The 12,826-nt window shown below is 46.8% G+C and overlaps 4 protein-coding genes across 4 annotated transcripts; all 4 read right to left on the minus strand.

The window, feature by feature from the left end:
* Positions 1-587: 587 nt before the first annotated feature.
* LOC111072704 (venom serine protease Bi-VSP) lies at positions 588-3,935 on the minus strand. The gene is made up of 6 exons (XM_022364717.2): positions 3,594-3,935; positions 2,214-2,383; positions 1,869-2,130; positions 1,408-1,804; positions 1,269-1,344; positions 588-1,207 (listed from the first exon to the last, which is right to left on the minus strand). The coding sequence occupies exons 1-6, from the start codon at positions 3,694-3,696 to the stop codon at positions 677-679; spliced, it is 1,539 nt and encodes a 512-aa protein (XP_022220409.2). The 5' UTR covers positions 3,697-3,935; the 3' UTR covers positions 588-676.
* Positions 3,936-5,832: 1,897 nt separating this feature from the next.
* On the minus strand, positions 5,833-8,325 carry LOC111072708 (venom serine protease Bi-VSP). Its single transcript, XM_022364722.2, has 7 exons — positions 7,782-8,325; positions 7,413-7,576; positions 7,066-7,354; positions 6,712-7,005; positions 6,429-6,640; positions 6,279-6,350; positions 5,833-6,028 (listed from the first exon to the last, which is right to left on the minus strand). Exons 1-7 carry the CDS (start codon positions 8,323-8,325, stop codon positions 5,888-5,890), a joined length of 1,716 nt encoding a protein of 571 aa, XP_022220414.2. The 3' UTR covers positions 5,833-5,887.
* A 1,050-nt stretch (positions 8,326-9,375) lies between these two features.
* LOC111072728 (adipokinetic hormone) lies at positions 9,376-9,977 on the minus strand. Its single transcript, XM_022364762.2, has 2 exons — positions 9,849-9,977; positions 9,376-9,787 (listed from the first exon to the last, which is right to left on the minus strand). The coding sequence occupies exons 1-2, from the start codon at positions 9,918-9,920 to the stop codon at positions 9,608-9,610; spliced, it is 252 nt and encodes an 83-aa protein (XP_022220454.1). The 5' UTR covers positions 9,921-9,977; the 3' UTR covers positions 9,376-9,607.
* Positions 9,978-10,795: 818 nt separating this feature from the next.
* Positions 10,796-12,697, minus strand: LOC111072727 (ras-like protein 2). Its single transcript, XM_022364761.2, has 3 exons — positions 12,492-12,697; positions 11,671-11,758; positions 10,796-11,613 (listed from the first exon to the last, which is right to left on the minus strand). Exons 1-3 carry the CDS (start codon positions 12,570-12,572, stop codon positions 11,204-11,206), a joined length of 579 nt encoding a protein of 192 aa, XP_022220453.1. The 5' UTR covers positions 12,573-12,697; the 3' UTR covers positions 10,796-11,203.
* Between the last annotated feature and the right edge of the window lie 129 nt (positions 12,698-12,826).

Here is a 12,826-nt window from a genome sequence, read left to right on the forward strand (position 1 = left end):
TCACAATGTGGATGCAACACACAAAAGACCCAAGCAGCACCGAGAGCACCCCATGCCATGTGGCCACAAATGCGCGGGAGGCGTTCTGACTTCTAAAGGGATTCGTCTTACATTGTGTCTGGCATTTGATTTCTGTTCATCTGCCGTTTGGGTCATGGTGGAGCAGGGGATGTTCTTATTGTGTACCCCTTTCGTTCGGCGTAAGATGGAGATGGCGCCCAAGCGATAGAGGGAACCTCGAAGACATCGCTGAGCCTGCGATCAGTTATGCAAATCCGCGCTTGTGGCTTCTCTCAATGCAATTACAATGCAGTTCATGTCCAGGCATCCTCGCATTTACATAACCTTCTTCTAGGGGTGGCTCAAGCCCAAGACGCGATGATCATTACCAGCATGATTGATGAATCGTCTTGCCCCCGATTTGCATAAGCATAAACATCAGCCCAAGGCACAACCAGGTCACAACCCGCCGCGGTGTCATGAGAACAAAGGCCCAAGACAAAGGGGCCAGTGTCAATATTTGCACTCGATTCCAGATCCCAGAACCCAGAACCCAGCAATTCTATGAGTTTTACGCTTACAGAGTCTGAGAAGAAAGTTTACTTCGAGTTGGGGGAGATATAGCTTATAAAATAGGTAGAAAATATAATGGATAAAGGTGGATGGATGGCATGTCTTAGGGCGTCGTCTCCTGGACCCGCTCGATGATCCAGTCCATAAAGTGCTGGGTGCTAGAGTACACACCAGGCACCTCCGGCCTCGCACACCCAATGCCGTACGAGACCACGCCAATCAGATAGAAGCGCACGCTGTTCTGGTAAGGCTCGGGTATCATCAGTGGGCCACCAGAGTCGCCCTGGCAGGTATCCTTGCCGCCCGTGAGAACGCCCGCACAGACGACCGCAGAGTCGAACTGATCGTTGGTGAAATAGCGATTCTGCTTGGCGTAGCTCTCGCGGCACTGCTCGTTGTCGTAGATGGGGATCTGCAGCTCGTTCAGCACGGTGGCCGATTCACCGCCCTCCTGGGTCTTGCCCCAGCCAGCCACGAAGGGCATGTAGCCCACATAGGACTTGCCACGCAGCTGTGACGTGTGGGGCAGGCAGATGGGTGTGATCTTGTCCGTGAACGGCACGTTCCGCTCCAGATACAGAATGGCAATGTCGCTGCGTCCATTACGGCGATTGTACTCCGCATGGGACACGTACTGAATGGAGAGAAAACGCCAGTTAAAAGAGGAACACATCGTGGGGATATATTCAACCTACCCGGGCCACATTAACATCCACATGGCGCGTCTCCGTGTCCGTGGAGAGGTCATGTTCGCCCAGTCGCACGAATAGTCTGCAATAAATCGATGGTTTTAGGACAGAGAACTGCAGAGAGAGAGGAGAAACCTTCACTTACAGATCCTCGCGGATGCAGTGGGCCGCTGTGATTACATGTCTGGCTGTGATCAGAGTGCCACCGCACTTGAACGGCGACGAGGAGGGATCATCGTAACCCAAGAGCGCTATCCAGGGCCAGGCCCCCTTCCGGCTCACCTCGCCGCCCACTATCTTCTTGAAGGTGTTCAGCGTGTACCCACATCCCTCCTCCACATTGGGCAGACGTCGGGGTATATCCTCCGTGCTGACGGCGGGAGTGACTACGGGCGAAAGCGTCGCCGTCTGGCCATTGGGACAGCAGACGGTGGAGCCAATGTTGCCGCAGATGCGCTGCGATGCCTGCAGGAAGTTCACGAAGTTGGCGTCCTTCTGCTTGGCAATCAGTTGATTTAGCAGCAAGGGACAGCTCTTGATATCTGATGGGGGAATGCAGATGGTTAGAGGCAGAAGAGAGCGGGAACACGCCACGGAAATACTCACCGATGCAATTGCCGGGCTTGGTGTCCGGTCCACGACAGACGGGCCCACGTAGCTCCACCAAAGGTGCTGCCGTGGTAGCCGGAGCACGCGTTGTGAGGGGTGGCGTGTATGGCGTTTCCGTGGTCAGGAAGGGATTGCGATTGGGCCCAGTTGGCTGCGGCTGAGGACCCACAAACGATTGCTCTGTGGGAAAGAAGGGATTGCGTGGCGGTGGCCGCTCTGTGGTCTGTGGATTATTCTGCTGCGGAGAAGTACAGCACACCTGCAGGAAGGGAGAAGCAAGATAAGCGAAAGCTCAGTATAGCCGCAAAGTGAGAGAAATGAGAGAAAGGGTGTGCTCCCTACCACCGGATCCCCATTGATGTTGCGGGTGCCACAGCTGCGTTGCAGGGCGATCACATAGCGCTCAGCGCGCTGTCTGCTGGTGGTCTGGAAGATGTTCACCACCTGGGGGCAGAAGCTAAGCGCCACGCAGCTGCCATAGTAGTTCTCTGGAGTGATGCAGTTCTGACGAACTGGAAGAGAGAGAGAGGTTGCACAACAAAGAGGTTCCACATTAGTAGACGAAGATCGAGGATCGGCAGCCAAGTTGTGGGTTAGTCATTGGGTGTGAGTGAGCTTGAGTTTGCCCCAGGAAAAAAGTTAGTATGGTTTTTGTAAGGAAAATGATGAGCCAACCCATTGAAAAGAAAGAAGGAGGTTAATATAAAATGGGAATATAAATTAATCGAAAATATTAGTTTTAGGATCCTTCTACCAAATGTGGAAATTATAAATGGGTCTGGTCTGGCAGGCACATATGTAACGTTAATCTGATCTAAACAATCTAGCAACGATGACAAGAATCTCCAGCCAAAATATTATTCAGAATAGCGGGAATAGCTGGGGAATAAGTAAATGCTGAATGGCATTGGCGATTCTATATACTATAAAATTTGAGAATTCTTGGCAATTAATTGTAAAAATATATTATTATAAAACACACACCTACAATGGGAAGTGTGTGTTTAGAAAACCGCAGAAAGGGGAGGGGCTAGTTTAGTCCGACTCTTTGCACTATGATATATATAGTAATAAAAACTTTGACACTTCTAACAATCTGTAAACTTGATCATTAATACAAAACGGTCGAGCAAAAAAAAACCCCACGCAAAAGTAAACAAAGACAGAAACGCCTCACAGGTAATAGCCACCTGTCCACACGTCCACATCTGAGTGCGACCTTGGCGACTGGTTTCACTGAATTGAACTGGAATTGAACTTGAACACGATGAGCCGAAATTTATAATAAATAACTTAAGACACACACCATTTTGTGCAGTTCATACAAATTGCCCCATTAACCGGTGCGACAGGTGGAAATGGTACGAATACGAAAGACTTGAGCAACGAACTTGCCATCAACTTGTATCCGACTCTACTCTTGTTTGTCCCGCGTGCTAACCCAAATCAATATTTCGATCAACTTAGTTATTCCCATTCAAATTTCGCTGAAATTCGCTGAACTTTTTACGAGTTTTGATTAGTTTAAATTTGTTTTCTGATTCTGATTTTTCGTTGCTGTTAATGGAACTGGTTTTGGGAATGGCGCGGATTAGTTATTTGTTTGCTCACATCACATCGTTAAAAGTTCTACAAATATGATAGATAGATAGAACAGATATGGCTAGTAGCCAGCCAGGCTCGAAAGCTTTCTACTAATTAAGTACGAGTACGAGTAACTACCTTGCCGGTTCTGATTGTTAAACTGAGCGAAGGCGGACGGCCCGCCGAGGAGGAGGAGGCAGAGGAGCGTAATCACAGCACTGGCACCAAACACCGACTTCATGGCGAGACTGAGAGATCGAGCGGAGCAGCTTCGCGACGTTCACTGTTCACTGTCTGACGGCCGTTATCAGACTGAAAAGTCTCTCGAGTCAGAATTTATATCGTAGTCGAAATTAAAACCGACTTGGACGCTTCTTCATTTAATAATAATTTGTTTTTGTTAAATTTTGTGGCTTGCGTGACCAAAGCATCGGCTCGCATCGCGTCGCGTCTTCGTGTGGGCTGAGTGTTCGGCCTCTTGAGCTGAGCTTTATATGCACTTCGATTCTATCTCTCTCCCAGTCCGTTCTCACTGCGTCGGGTCGGCCGCTCTCCCTAAGCTCTCCCTAACGGAATAGCAGTGCGAGTGCGAATGCGAACGCGAACGCAATGATCTGCGTTTGGGATTCACTTCGATTTTGATGGGAAATTAAATCGCTTTCTAAGTATAATAATCAAGCCGGAAAAATCACCAAATTCAGGCGATGGGGGGAGACACGATTTTCCCAGACCCATTTTTAGAACCATATTTATTTCCAACGCTATTAAATTGGCCAAATGCGGGCGGGCATGTAGTATTATTAATTTTAGATTGCAAACCTAAAAATTAGACGAAAAGAGTATTTATATGGAATGGGAATTATTCAACGGATGAGTCAAAAGGAGGCAAATTATAGTCGTGAGAGTACTTTTTCTCAATTGATTTGTTTTATGTGTGTGCGTGTATGTGTGTGTGAGGTCACTTTGCCTATGTGTCGTTTTGGCGCCTTGCTCCGCATTTGTCATTGATACAGTCCCAAGAAATTTGTGACTCAATTTGACAAATGAAACAAGAATTTAAAATGTCATTAATCAAGGGGGAAATTAAAACGGATCCAGTTGACATGTCAATTGGGAATCACTTAAACAACTGTCTAAGGTCTGCTGCATCGCCACTGCCACTGCCGTTGCCTCTGTTATGGTTCTGTCTCTCTCTGTTCGTATCAAGATTAGCATTGGCATTGCATTCGTATGCACGAACCGTAAAAGCTCTCCCTTGATTGAGCGATTACAGCTACTAGTGAGTGGGTGAGTGAGTGAGTGAGTGAGTGAGTGGTTGAGTTACGGCATCGTTTGATTTTGCAGTTATACTAAGTAATATACTTAGATCGGGCCACTCAAAATGCTTGGCATTCTGGCTGGATGTTGCCGAAAGCCAGAGCTCGTATAGCCCAGAGTCAATTGGCATGCGAGCGATGCAGTCGAGAGTGGCATAATATAAAGCATTCTATTATGAGTAATACCACAGATCGATTGGCAATGCAGCACAGGTGCCAGCGGGTGGCCCAAGTGCGGGAATTTCCACTCACAGTCGAAGAACAGAACTGCTCTTTTCGGTTCCGGCTCGACAGATGACAACTTGATCAATATTTCAGCACAGCACGCATGCCCGACATTATTTCGGTCCTTCAACAGATTTCGAAGTAATTCTGCCCTCCACTGAACTCGGTTTATTTTATTGATTAATTGATTCAGGTAATACGCGAACAACACTTAATTCTTATGATATAATTGCGCTGTCGGCTTCAAGTCGTACTACATGCACATCTCAAATATTGTTGAATCGCTAAAAATAATGCAAAGTGCATGCAAATAATCACACAGAAAATGTATGACTATAAGAAGAATATCTAATAGAATTCAAAAGCACATATTGCGGTCTTTTGGGGAGGTATCTATAAGATGTTTAAGATTTCAGAGTTATAATCAATAGTAATGCAATATTATATACAACAAATCGGTTGTGTTATAGGTAAGATATAGCCATGAAAGATGTAGCCTCTCGCATGCAGAAAAAACCCATTTTTATGTGTCTCGGTTTTTTTAGAAGCGGATCATATGAACATATGTATACTGTAGATAAGTAAAACTAAGAGATTGTAATTCAAGAAACTAAACCCAAAGAATTAAGACTTAGTCACGCAGACTTTATAAGTTTTAAGCCAAAAAAAAACCACCACAATTTAACCATTTAGGTAATTTTCAGGCGAACTCTACTAGTATACATCAGTGAATGTAAAACCAATTAAAAACCAATCAAGTGGGAACATTAAAACATGCAATTTATTGCGGAAGTATTCTTAAATTTAAATATAGGTTTTTTATGCATAATTCCCCGTTTACAAGCCCCGTTCTAAACGTGTGTCCCTTCAGTGATGATGCGCAAGCTGTTGCTAGCCCATTGAGATCTGCTGCCTGATCCATGGAACGTAGGAGGCGACTCTCGTATAGACACCTGGAAAATTGGGTCGCGCACACTCATAGCCAAACGAGACGAGGCCCAGCAGGTAGAACCTATAGCCGCTGCCCTCCAGCTGAAAGTGGAACGGAAATAGAGACGTCGAATGTTAGAAGCATTTTTTTTTTGGCAAATCCCAGACATTTTCATAAACAAACGAAAACATTGTTGGACACTGATTCAGCCGACGTCACTGGGTGCGCAGGCAATTAGCAGCGAGACAGATCGAACCGAACCACCTTGGAGCTGGCAGAGCACAAGATGTGCCCAAAACAGGTTCAATGACTCACAGACCAAGAGATGAACATGCGAGATATGTAACTGACCTGCGGCATCATGAGTGGTCCACCGGAATCCCCCTGGCATGCATCGACGCTGGAGCTGCCAGCGCAGAGCACCTGCAAAAGGATTAATTATACGAGTAGCATCCATGTGCGTGCTCTGGTGAGGATTCCCCCGAGGGAAAGGTGGCTCACCTTGTCGCTGAATTGGACAAACCGGAAAATGGATTTGTAGCTCTGCTCGCAGCTCTGACGGGCCACGATTGGCACCTGGGCATCGCGCAATACCTGGGACGTGGGTCCCTGATGCTTGGATGCCCCCCAACCGGCAACGAAGGGATTCATGCCCACGAAATCTTGCTGCAGGAATTTTGCCGCTTCGGGCAGGCAGATGGGAGCTATGTTGGCTGGAGAGATCAATGAGGATTAGATCAGAAAATCAGTCGGATAATTCCGCCTGCTCTCCACTGACCAGGGCGAGGGGTAGATGTCATTCCACTCAGCTCGATCAGGGCAATGTCATTGGCAATGGACGTCAGATCGAAGTGTTCGTGGACAACTGTGCGACGAATGCGAAAGTCCATGACCCCTGCCTCGGTGGGCTTGGACAGATCGTGAGCTCCCAGGCGGACCAGTGTGAGCAGCCCGTTGATGCAGTGGGCGGAGGTGATCACGTAGTGCGAGTGGATGAGGCTGCCGCCACAGAGGAACTTCAGGGCATTCCGATTGGGCTCCTCGAAGTAGCCAAGGGCGGCAATCCAGGGATAGGCTCCTGCATAAAATAATGTATGAGAGAGTCTCTAAGTGGAGGTCAGTATAAGGGTTTGCTTGCCTCTTCGAGCCTCCTGGCCACCCACCACGCGGTTCGATGTGACTCCACTGATGCCGCAGACCCACTGATGTTGAGGCTGAGGTTGCGGTGGAGCGGGACCAGGATAATTAGGACTGGGTCTGATCACCACTTGGGCCTGCATCAGCGGTGGTGTAGGCTGAAACACAGATGGACTTCCTGTGCCTCCTCCAAGGGGCGAGAAATGAAACACACCAGAGGATGCAGTGGTGGTCACCAGCAGATCCTTTCTACTCCTGCCATTTGCCGAGCGATCCGAGGCACAGCAGACCTGCAGAGTAGGCCTTAGATCACATACCAAATCCACGGAGTGGCTGCCTTTGGCTTACCATAAAAGTGGAGCCATCGAAGCCGCATATGGACTGACCCAGAAACGTCTTAAACTCTTCGGAGCCCGCCGACTGTGCCTGGTACTCCTCCACCAGGTGAGAGCAGGAGGTCAGGGGCAGACAGTTGCCTGGCCGAGTGCGAGCATCGTAGCAGGAGGTCTGGGCTGGAAGTACGAGCAGAGCAGAGCAGGACTGTGACTGTGATTGAGACTGTGACTATTGTGGGGAATCTTCGAGTACTTTGAAGTTTGCCAATTGATTAGAGTTCTTTTTTCGTTTGTGATTGTTTGTGTTTATTAAATTTTGGTGAATTTTTGTGGGGTGCGGTGGGGAGGCGGATTGGGAGTGACTCTCAAAAGAGAATACGACGCCGTCGACGACGACGACGCCGCCGTCCCGCGTTGAGCGGCATGAAAACCATCATATCCGAACCGATCAGACCGGTGGCTGCCGCCAGGGGCGCATTCTGGCGAGGATCGATGCAGGGGCAGTTGGGCAGCGGACGCACGCCTCCGGGCAGGCACACCAATGGCTGCGGCGGACAGGTGGGCACTGGCAGAGTGGTTCCCGCGGTGCTAGTTGTCGTCACACCCGTTGTGGTGGTGGTAGTCGCTAAAGTGGTAGATGTGGAGGTGCTGCTGCTTGTCGTGATCAGCGGTGGGGTGAACGGTGTCTGGGGATTCGGTGGCGTTGGCTGGAACGTCGGTATCCCTGGAGTTGTGGACGGAAGAGCGGGTGGAGGCGGTATTAGTGGACCAGTCGGCGGCAGCGGAGGCAATGGAGGCGGTTGTGGCCACGTGTAGACAGGATAGTAACCTGGTGGATACACCGGACACCATCCCTTGATGCTGGCCAAGTACGAGAGGAACGGCCAGAAGTACACCTTCACACAGAACTCTTCCAGCAGTACCATTATGCGCCTCTTCCAAGCCACGTATCCGCAGCCGTGTCCGTGCTGCTTGGCCAGAAGTTGGCTACTGTGCCGCCCAATGCTGTTGGCCCAGAATTGGACCACGGTAATTCCCATAATGATTTTAATTCAATTATTATGTGGCGCACAATTATCCAAACCATCGTTGGATGGCCCCAAAACCATAGATGACAGGTGCGGCTTAGGTCATTTTTGGGCCCAAAATATAAACCATGGAAAATTCGAAGGGGTTTCTTCACGATAGTTTCCGCCAGCAGCTCTTTATATTATATAGAACTGTATTCTATATCTTATATGCCATCTATACTCGTTTTATACCTATTTTAGGGCCATAAGCTTTCATCTCGTCACCGAAATTCCCCCATAATGGCAATGCAAACGTATTCACACCGAAATGCATCGTTAATTCAGTGAGGGAATTAAAATATCTGGGCCACTGGCGCTTGACATCCGATAATAGCTTCCAGCCATAATTCCACTCATTCCATTCCGGGGTGGTCTGTGATTATCATTGGGTGTTTCCAATTTAGATGACGGACATTAAGAGTGGGGGATTGGATTGTTTATGTTGACACAAATTAAATGAAACGACACGATCACAATCACTGATCTATTGGCACGATCTGATAGACATAATACACAACTTACACTGGACCAATGTGAAGAGGGAAAGCACCCAAAGAATCAATGGAATTCTGAAAACTTTCGACTGTTGGCAGCCCCTGATTGTAGGCATTATGTACGTGCACGTTATGATCCTATGAACTTCACCGTCAAACTGAACTCGTGGGCCACTGACACAACAGAACTTAAACCCTCACCCACTGGGCTGGGGGTGGGAGTCTCATGTTAATTGAAGCAATTTTCCGAATTAAATCGACTTTAATTTGAGGCATTAACTTTTTTTTCGGATCAAAAATGGCTATGAACTTGAAAAGGTGAAGGCAGGTGGCCAGGTGCCAGGTGATAATCGTGGTGAAGCACCCCCGAAAGGTCAGAAAATTACCCAATTTGTCTACGATTCAATTCGAATAACTTTTAGATGCGCTTATTTATTGAACTCCATAAATGAAGAGAGACGGATACCAAACGGAAATTCCATTAAATCTAAATGCCGACTACGACTACCCTCGATAACGTGTGTGTATAGTATATGGACATCGATATATGTATATGTTTAGTGTATATATATATGGATTAATATGTGGCTGTGTGTGTGTGTGTTCTTCTCGGATCGGAGGAGCTTAAGAATTGGAGCCTTCTCCTACTCGCGATGCTTGCAGTCGAGAAAGAGCTGGGCCTGCGACTGTACAAAGCGGAAGATCTCGAGCAGCATTTCGTTGGAGGTCTTGCAGTTACCCTGCTGCGATTCAAAGAAGGAGCCCGAGCTGCCGCCGCCAGCACCGCCCACCGAACGTTTACCCCAGTCCGGTGAGAATGTCAGCTGAAAGGGGATTTATATTAGTTTAGTTTCTGGCGTTTATTAGCTGGATAGGACAACTCACTTGACCCTCAACGCAGGCCAGCAGGAAGCAGAGCACAGCTGCAATGATGATGACTTCGCTCTTGGGACTCATTCTGTGTTCTATGCTGGTTACTGTGTTCTCAGCTGCTTTTATACCAGATCCAAGCCAGACAGAGCATGAAAGTGGGTTGGTCCTGGTGCTAATTAATGGAGCACTTGTAAGGATTCTGATTATTTTTAAAGGGACGTCAATCATCAGAGTACGAGACGTCAAAGATGCATTGAAACATTCGGCTATGTGGAAGCTTTTGTGATTCTCCATGTATTTATTAGAATTGCGCATATATTTAATGTAAATTATATTCCATATACAATTATACTCGTATTTATTTATAGGCATGTATACGTATCGTTAAATAAGTTCGTTAAATTAAGCAGTGTATAGAGTTAAACGAGATTGCGGCTCGAAGCAACTGTTTGCAAATACAATTTGGCGATACAAAAATAAACAAACAACACATACGAGTAGTTTAAGGACTTGGTTTGGTTTTAGGGACATGTACAAAAATATGAATACATTTATGGTTAAAAACGAGCGAGACGGGTGGGGTGAGCTGTGCGCTTTATATTATAGTACAAAAGGAGCGAATATTGGTGGAACGTTGGCCAAGGGGGGAAATATAGCATTTGTTTAGGCACTCAATTTTGTCGGATTGTAAGCAATATATACATATATATGCATTTGTGTATAAATATGTACGTGTACGCGTATATTAGTAGTAAATAACAATACAAATTACAATAACACATTATTACATTTTGGCTTAATCGAAACAAGCGTTCCAACGAATGACAATCAACGATCTTGGGGATCGGTTTGTAAAAACAAATGGCCTTTTGCGTACCACAATTTCTGTAATAATCATAGAAAACATTCCGTCCTTAATTGTTGTCGTTGATCCAACAAATAATATTACAAAAATATATGTAGAAAATATATAATATATATATATGTTATTCGTGTTTGTTTGTGTGTCTGCATCTGGCGTTGTATATATCTTTCTTTATAATATGCAATGGGCTTCGGCTTGGGCGTGGGCATGTGTCATTTCTGTGTCGCTTGGAGACGCATATTTTGAGTTTCATTGTTGGGCGAGAAGCTTATTCGATTCGTTCGTTTTTTGGGCAGATAAGAAATGCACTTCGTTTTGGGGGACTGCCTTACTGGTTACGTGTTACGGGGTTACATTTTGTTGGCTTTACTGATTACTGGTTGTTTTTTGGGTTTATCGTCTTCTCAACGGATCTTCTTATAGCTCAGTCGACGCGTGTTTAAAATTTGGTGTTATACTCGTTAAATTGTTGCTGGTGTTGCCGCTGCTTAAGCTGTTCACCTTACATCATGCAGCACTTCCTCTTGCCCTTCTTCTTGTATCCCTCCTCGATGAAGGGCCGCTCGGCAATCTGAAATTTGCGCACAATTCGCACCAGCTCATGGAAGGCCTGATCGACATTGACGCGCAGCTTTGCACTGCACTCGATGTAGGGCATCATCAGGTTTCTGCTCGTGTTTTGGGCCTCCTCCAGGCCCACCTGCCGCTGGTGCTCCAGATCGCACTTGTTGCCGACCATCAGCATGGGGAACTCGTCGCGATCCTTCACTCGCAATATCTGGCGCTGAAACTTTGGTATCTCATCGAAGCTGGAATGATCGTTGAGCGAGAATACAAGCAGGAAGCCCTCGCCGGAGCGCATATACTGCTCGCGCATGGCACTGAACTCCTCCTGGCCAGCCGTATCCAAAACTACAAAGGAAATATACATTATTTCAGGCATTTTATAGATTGTACAGGATCACTTACTGTCCAATTTGGCTAGCACATCGTCGATGATGCATTGTTTCGTGTACGAATCCTCGATGGTGGGATCGTAGTCTGTGACAAAGTAGCTCTGCAAGGTGGAAAGACGAAGATAAATTAGTTTACACACAGATTTAGATTTAGATAGACGCGTTTCTCGGGAGCCGTCCGATTTGTTTACACACAGAGACGAGACGCCACTTTTATCATCCCAAAAACATTCAAGGCAACAAACGCACTAATACGAGTATGCTCTATATCTTGAAGAAAATCTTCGGCGTTGTATGCGTGGGGGATAGTACGTTGGAGGTGTCTTGTCTGCTTGTCTGTGTGTGCATACACATATATCCGAAAGATGGAGATGACGCAAATAACTAAAAATAAATGGAAACGGGCGCGCATTGCCACATACTAGATGATGGACAGACAAATCGACCGTGGTCGTGACCATGTCAGGCCTCAGAACGCACCCAAACGAACTGAATTGAACCGTCACCAGCCAGGCTTCTGTTCTGGGGGCACACCCATAAAGCGAGACTCCAACTTTCGGAGTATTGGTGCTGCTGCGGTGACCTGACCCTAGGCCCCCATTGGCTGTTTTGGGGGTGTGGCATCAACATCGAGAGAGTTGGCTGCGGCGATGATCTCTGCTCGAAAATATGTAGCACACGCATTTCCAAACACAGACGAACATCATCATCAGCATCATCATCGTCTATTCGCTTGTTGCTTTTGCCAAAACAAGGGCCCACTTCTCGCTCCGCACCTCCCCTCTGGCTAACGATGAGCAACGACGTCAGCAATGTTTCGCTCCAGGGTCTTACCTGTATGAATTGTATCGTTATGGCTGACTTTCCCACGCCGCCGCCACCGACGACGACCAGCTTGTACGTTTGCGTCTGCATTTTTCAATTATTTTCGACTCGAATTGCCAGCTAAAATCTTTTTATTTTCTTCCGCACGGGCCTATCGATAACAACGATACAAACACCCGCGGCTGGCTCACGCTAGAGATGGTCTGATAAGTCTTATATTGCGTGAGTATTCAAATAACTTCATAAAAATAGTTGTGAATGTGAAAATTATTTTTAAATTATATTTGAGCGGTACTGATTTAAAGTATGTTAATTTTATTAATATAAATGTAAACTAAAGGTTA

Source organism: Drosophila obscura, unplaced genomic scaffold (genome assembly GCF_018151105.1).
Source record: "Drosophila obscura isolate BZ-5 IFL unplaced genomic scaffold, ASM1815110v1 contig_1, whole genome shotgun sequence".
Taxonomy (NCBI): domain Eukaryota; kingdom Metazoa; phylum Arthropoda; class Insecta; order Diptera; family Drosophilidae; genus Drosophila; species Drosophila obscura.

What these genes read in the sequence shown, in the direction of transcription:
- LOC111072708 (XM_022364722.2), bottom strand. Translation starts at nt 8,325, where the DNA reads ATGGTACTGCTGGAAGAGTTCTGTGTGAAGGTGTACTTCTGGCCGTTC. An exon ending in TCGATGGCTCCACTTTTATG is followed by an intron (nt 7,355 to 7,412) that starts GTAAGCCAAAGG and finishes CCTACTCTGCAG; the next exon opens with GTCTGCTGTGCCTCGGATCG. An exon ending in TGGCCAGGAGGCTCGAAGAG is followed by an intron (nt 7,006 to 7,065) that starts GCAAGCAAACCC and finishes TATTTTATGCAG; the next exon opens with GAGCCTATCCCTGGATTGCC.
- LOC111072704 (XM_022364717.2), bottom strand. Translation starts at nt 3,696, where the DNA reads ATGAAGTCGGTGTTTGGTGCCAGTGCTGTGATTACGCTCCTCTGCCTC. An exon ending in CAAGCCCGGCAATTGCATCG is followed by an intron (nt 1,805 to 1,868) that starts GTGAGTATTTCC and finishes TTCCCCCATCAG; the next exon opens with ATATCAAGAGCTGTCCCTTG. An exon ending in TGGATGTTAATGTGGCCCGG is followed by an intron (nt 1,208 to 1,268) that starts GTAGGTTGAATA and finishes CTCTCCATTCAG; the next exon opens with TACGTGTCCCATGCGGAGTA.
- LOC111072727 (XM_022364761.2), bottom strand. Translation starts at nt 12,572, where the DNA reads ATGCAGACGCAAACGTACAAGCTGGTCGTCGTCGGTGGCGGCGGCGTG. An exon ending in TAACGATACAATTCATACAG is followed by an intron (nt 11,759 to 12,491) that starts GTAAGACCCTGG and finishes TCCACCTTGCAG; the next exon opens with AGCTACTTTGTCACAGACTA. An exon ending in TGTGCTAGCCAAATTGGACA is followed by an intron (nt 11,614 to 11,670) that starts GTAAGTGATCCT and finishes TTTCCTTTGTAG; the next exon opens with TTTTGGATACGGCTGGCCAG.
- LOC111072728 (XM_022364762.2), bottom strand. Translation starts at nt 9,920, where the DNA reads ATGAGTCCCAAGAGCGAAGTCATCATCATTGCAGCTGTGCTCTGCTTC. An exon ending in TGGCCTGCGTTGAGGGTCAA is followed by an intron (nt 9,788 to 9,848) that starts GTGAGTTGTCCT and finishes ATCCCCTTTCAG; the next exon opens with CTGACATTCTCACCGGACTG.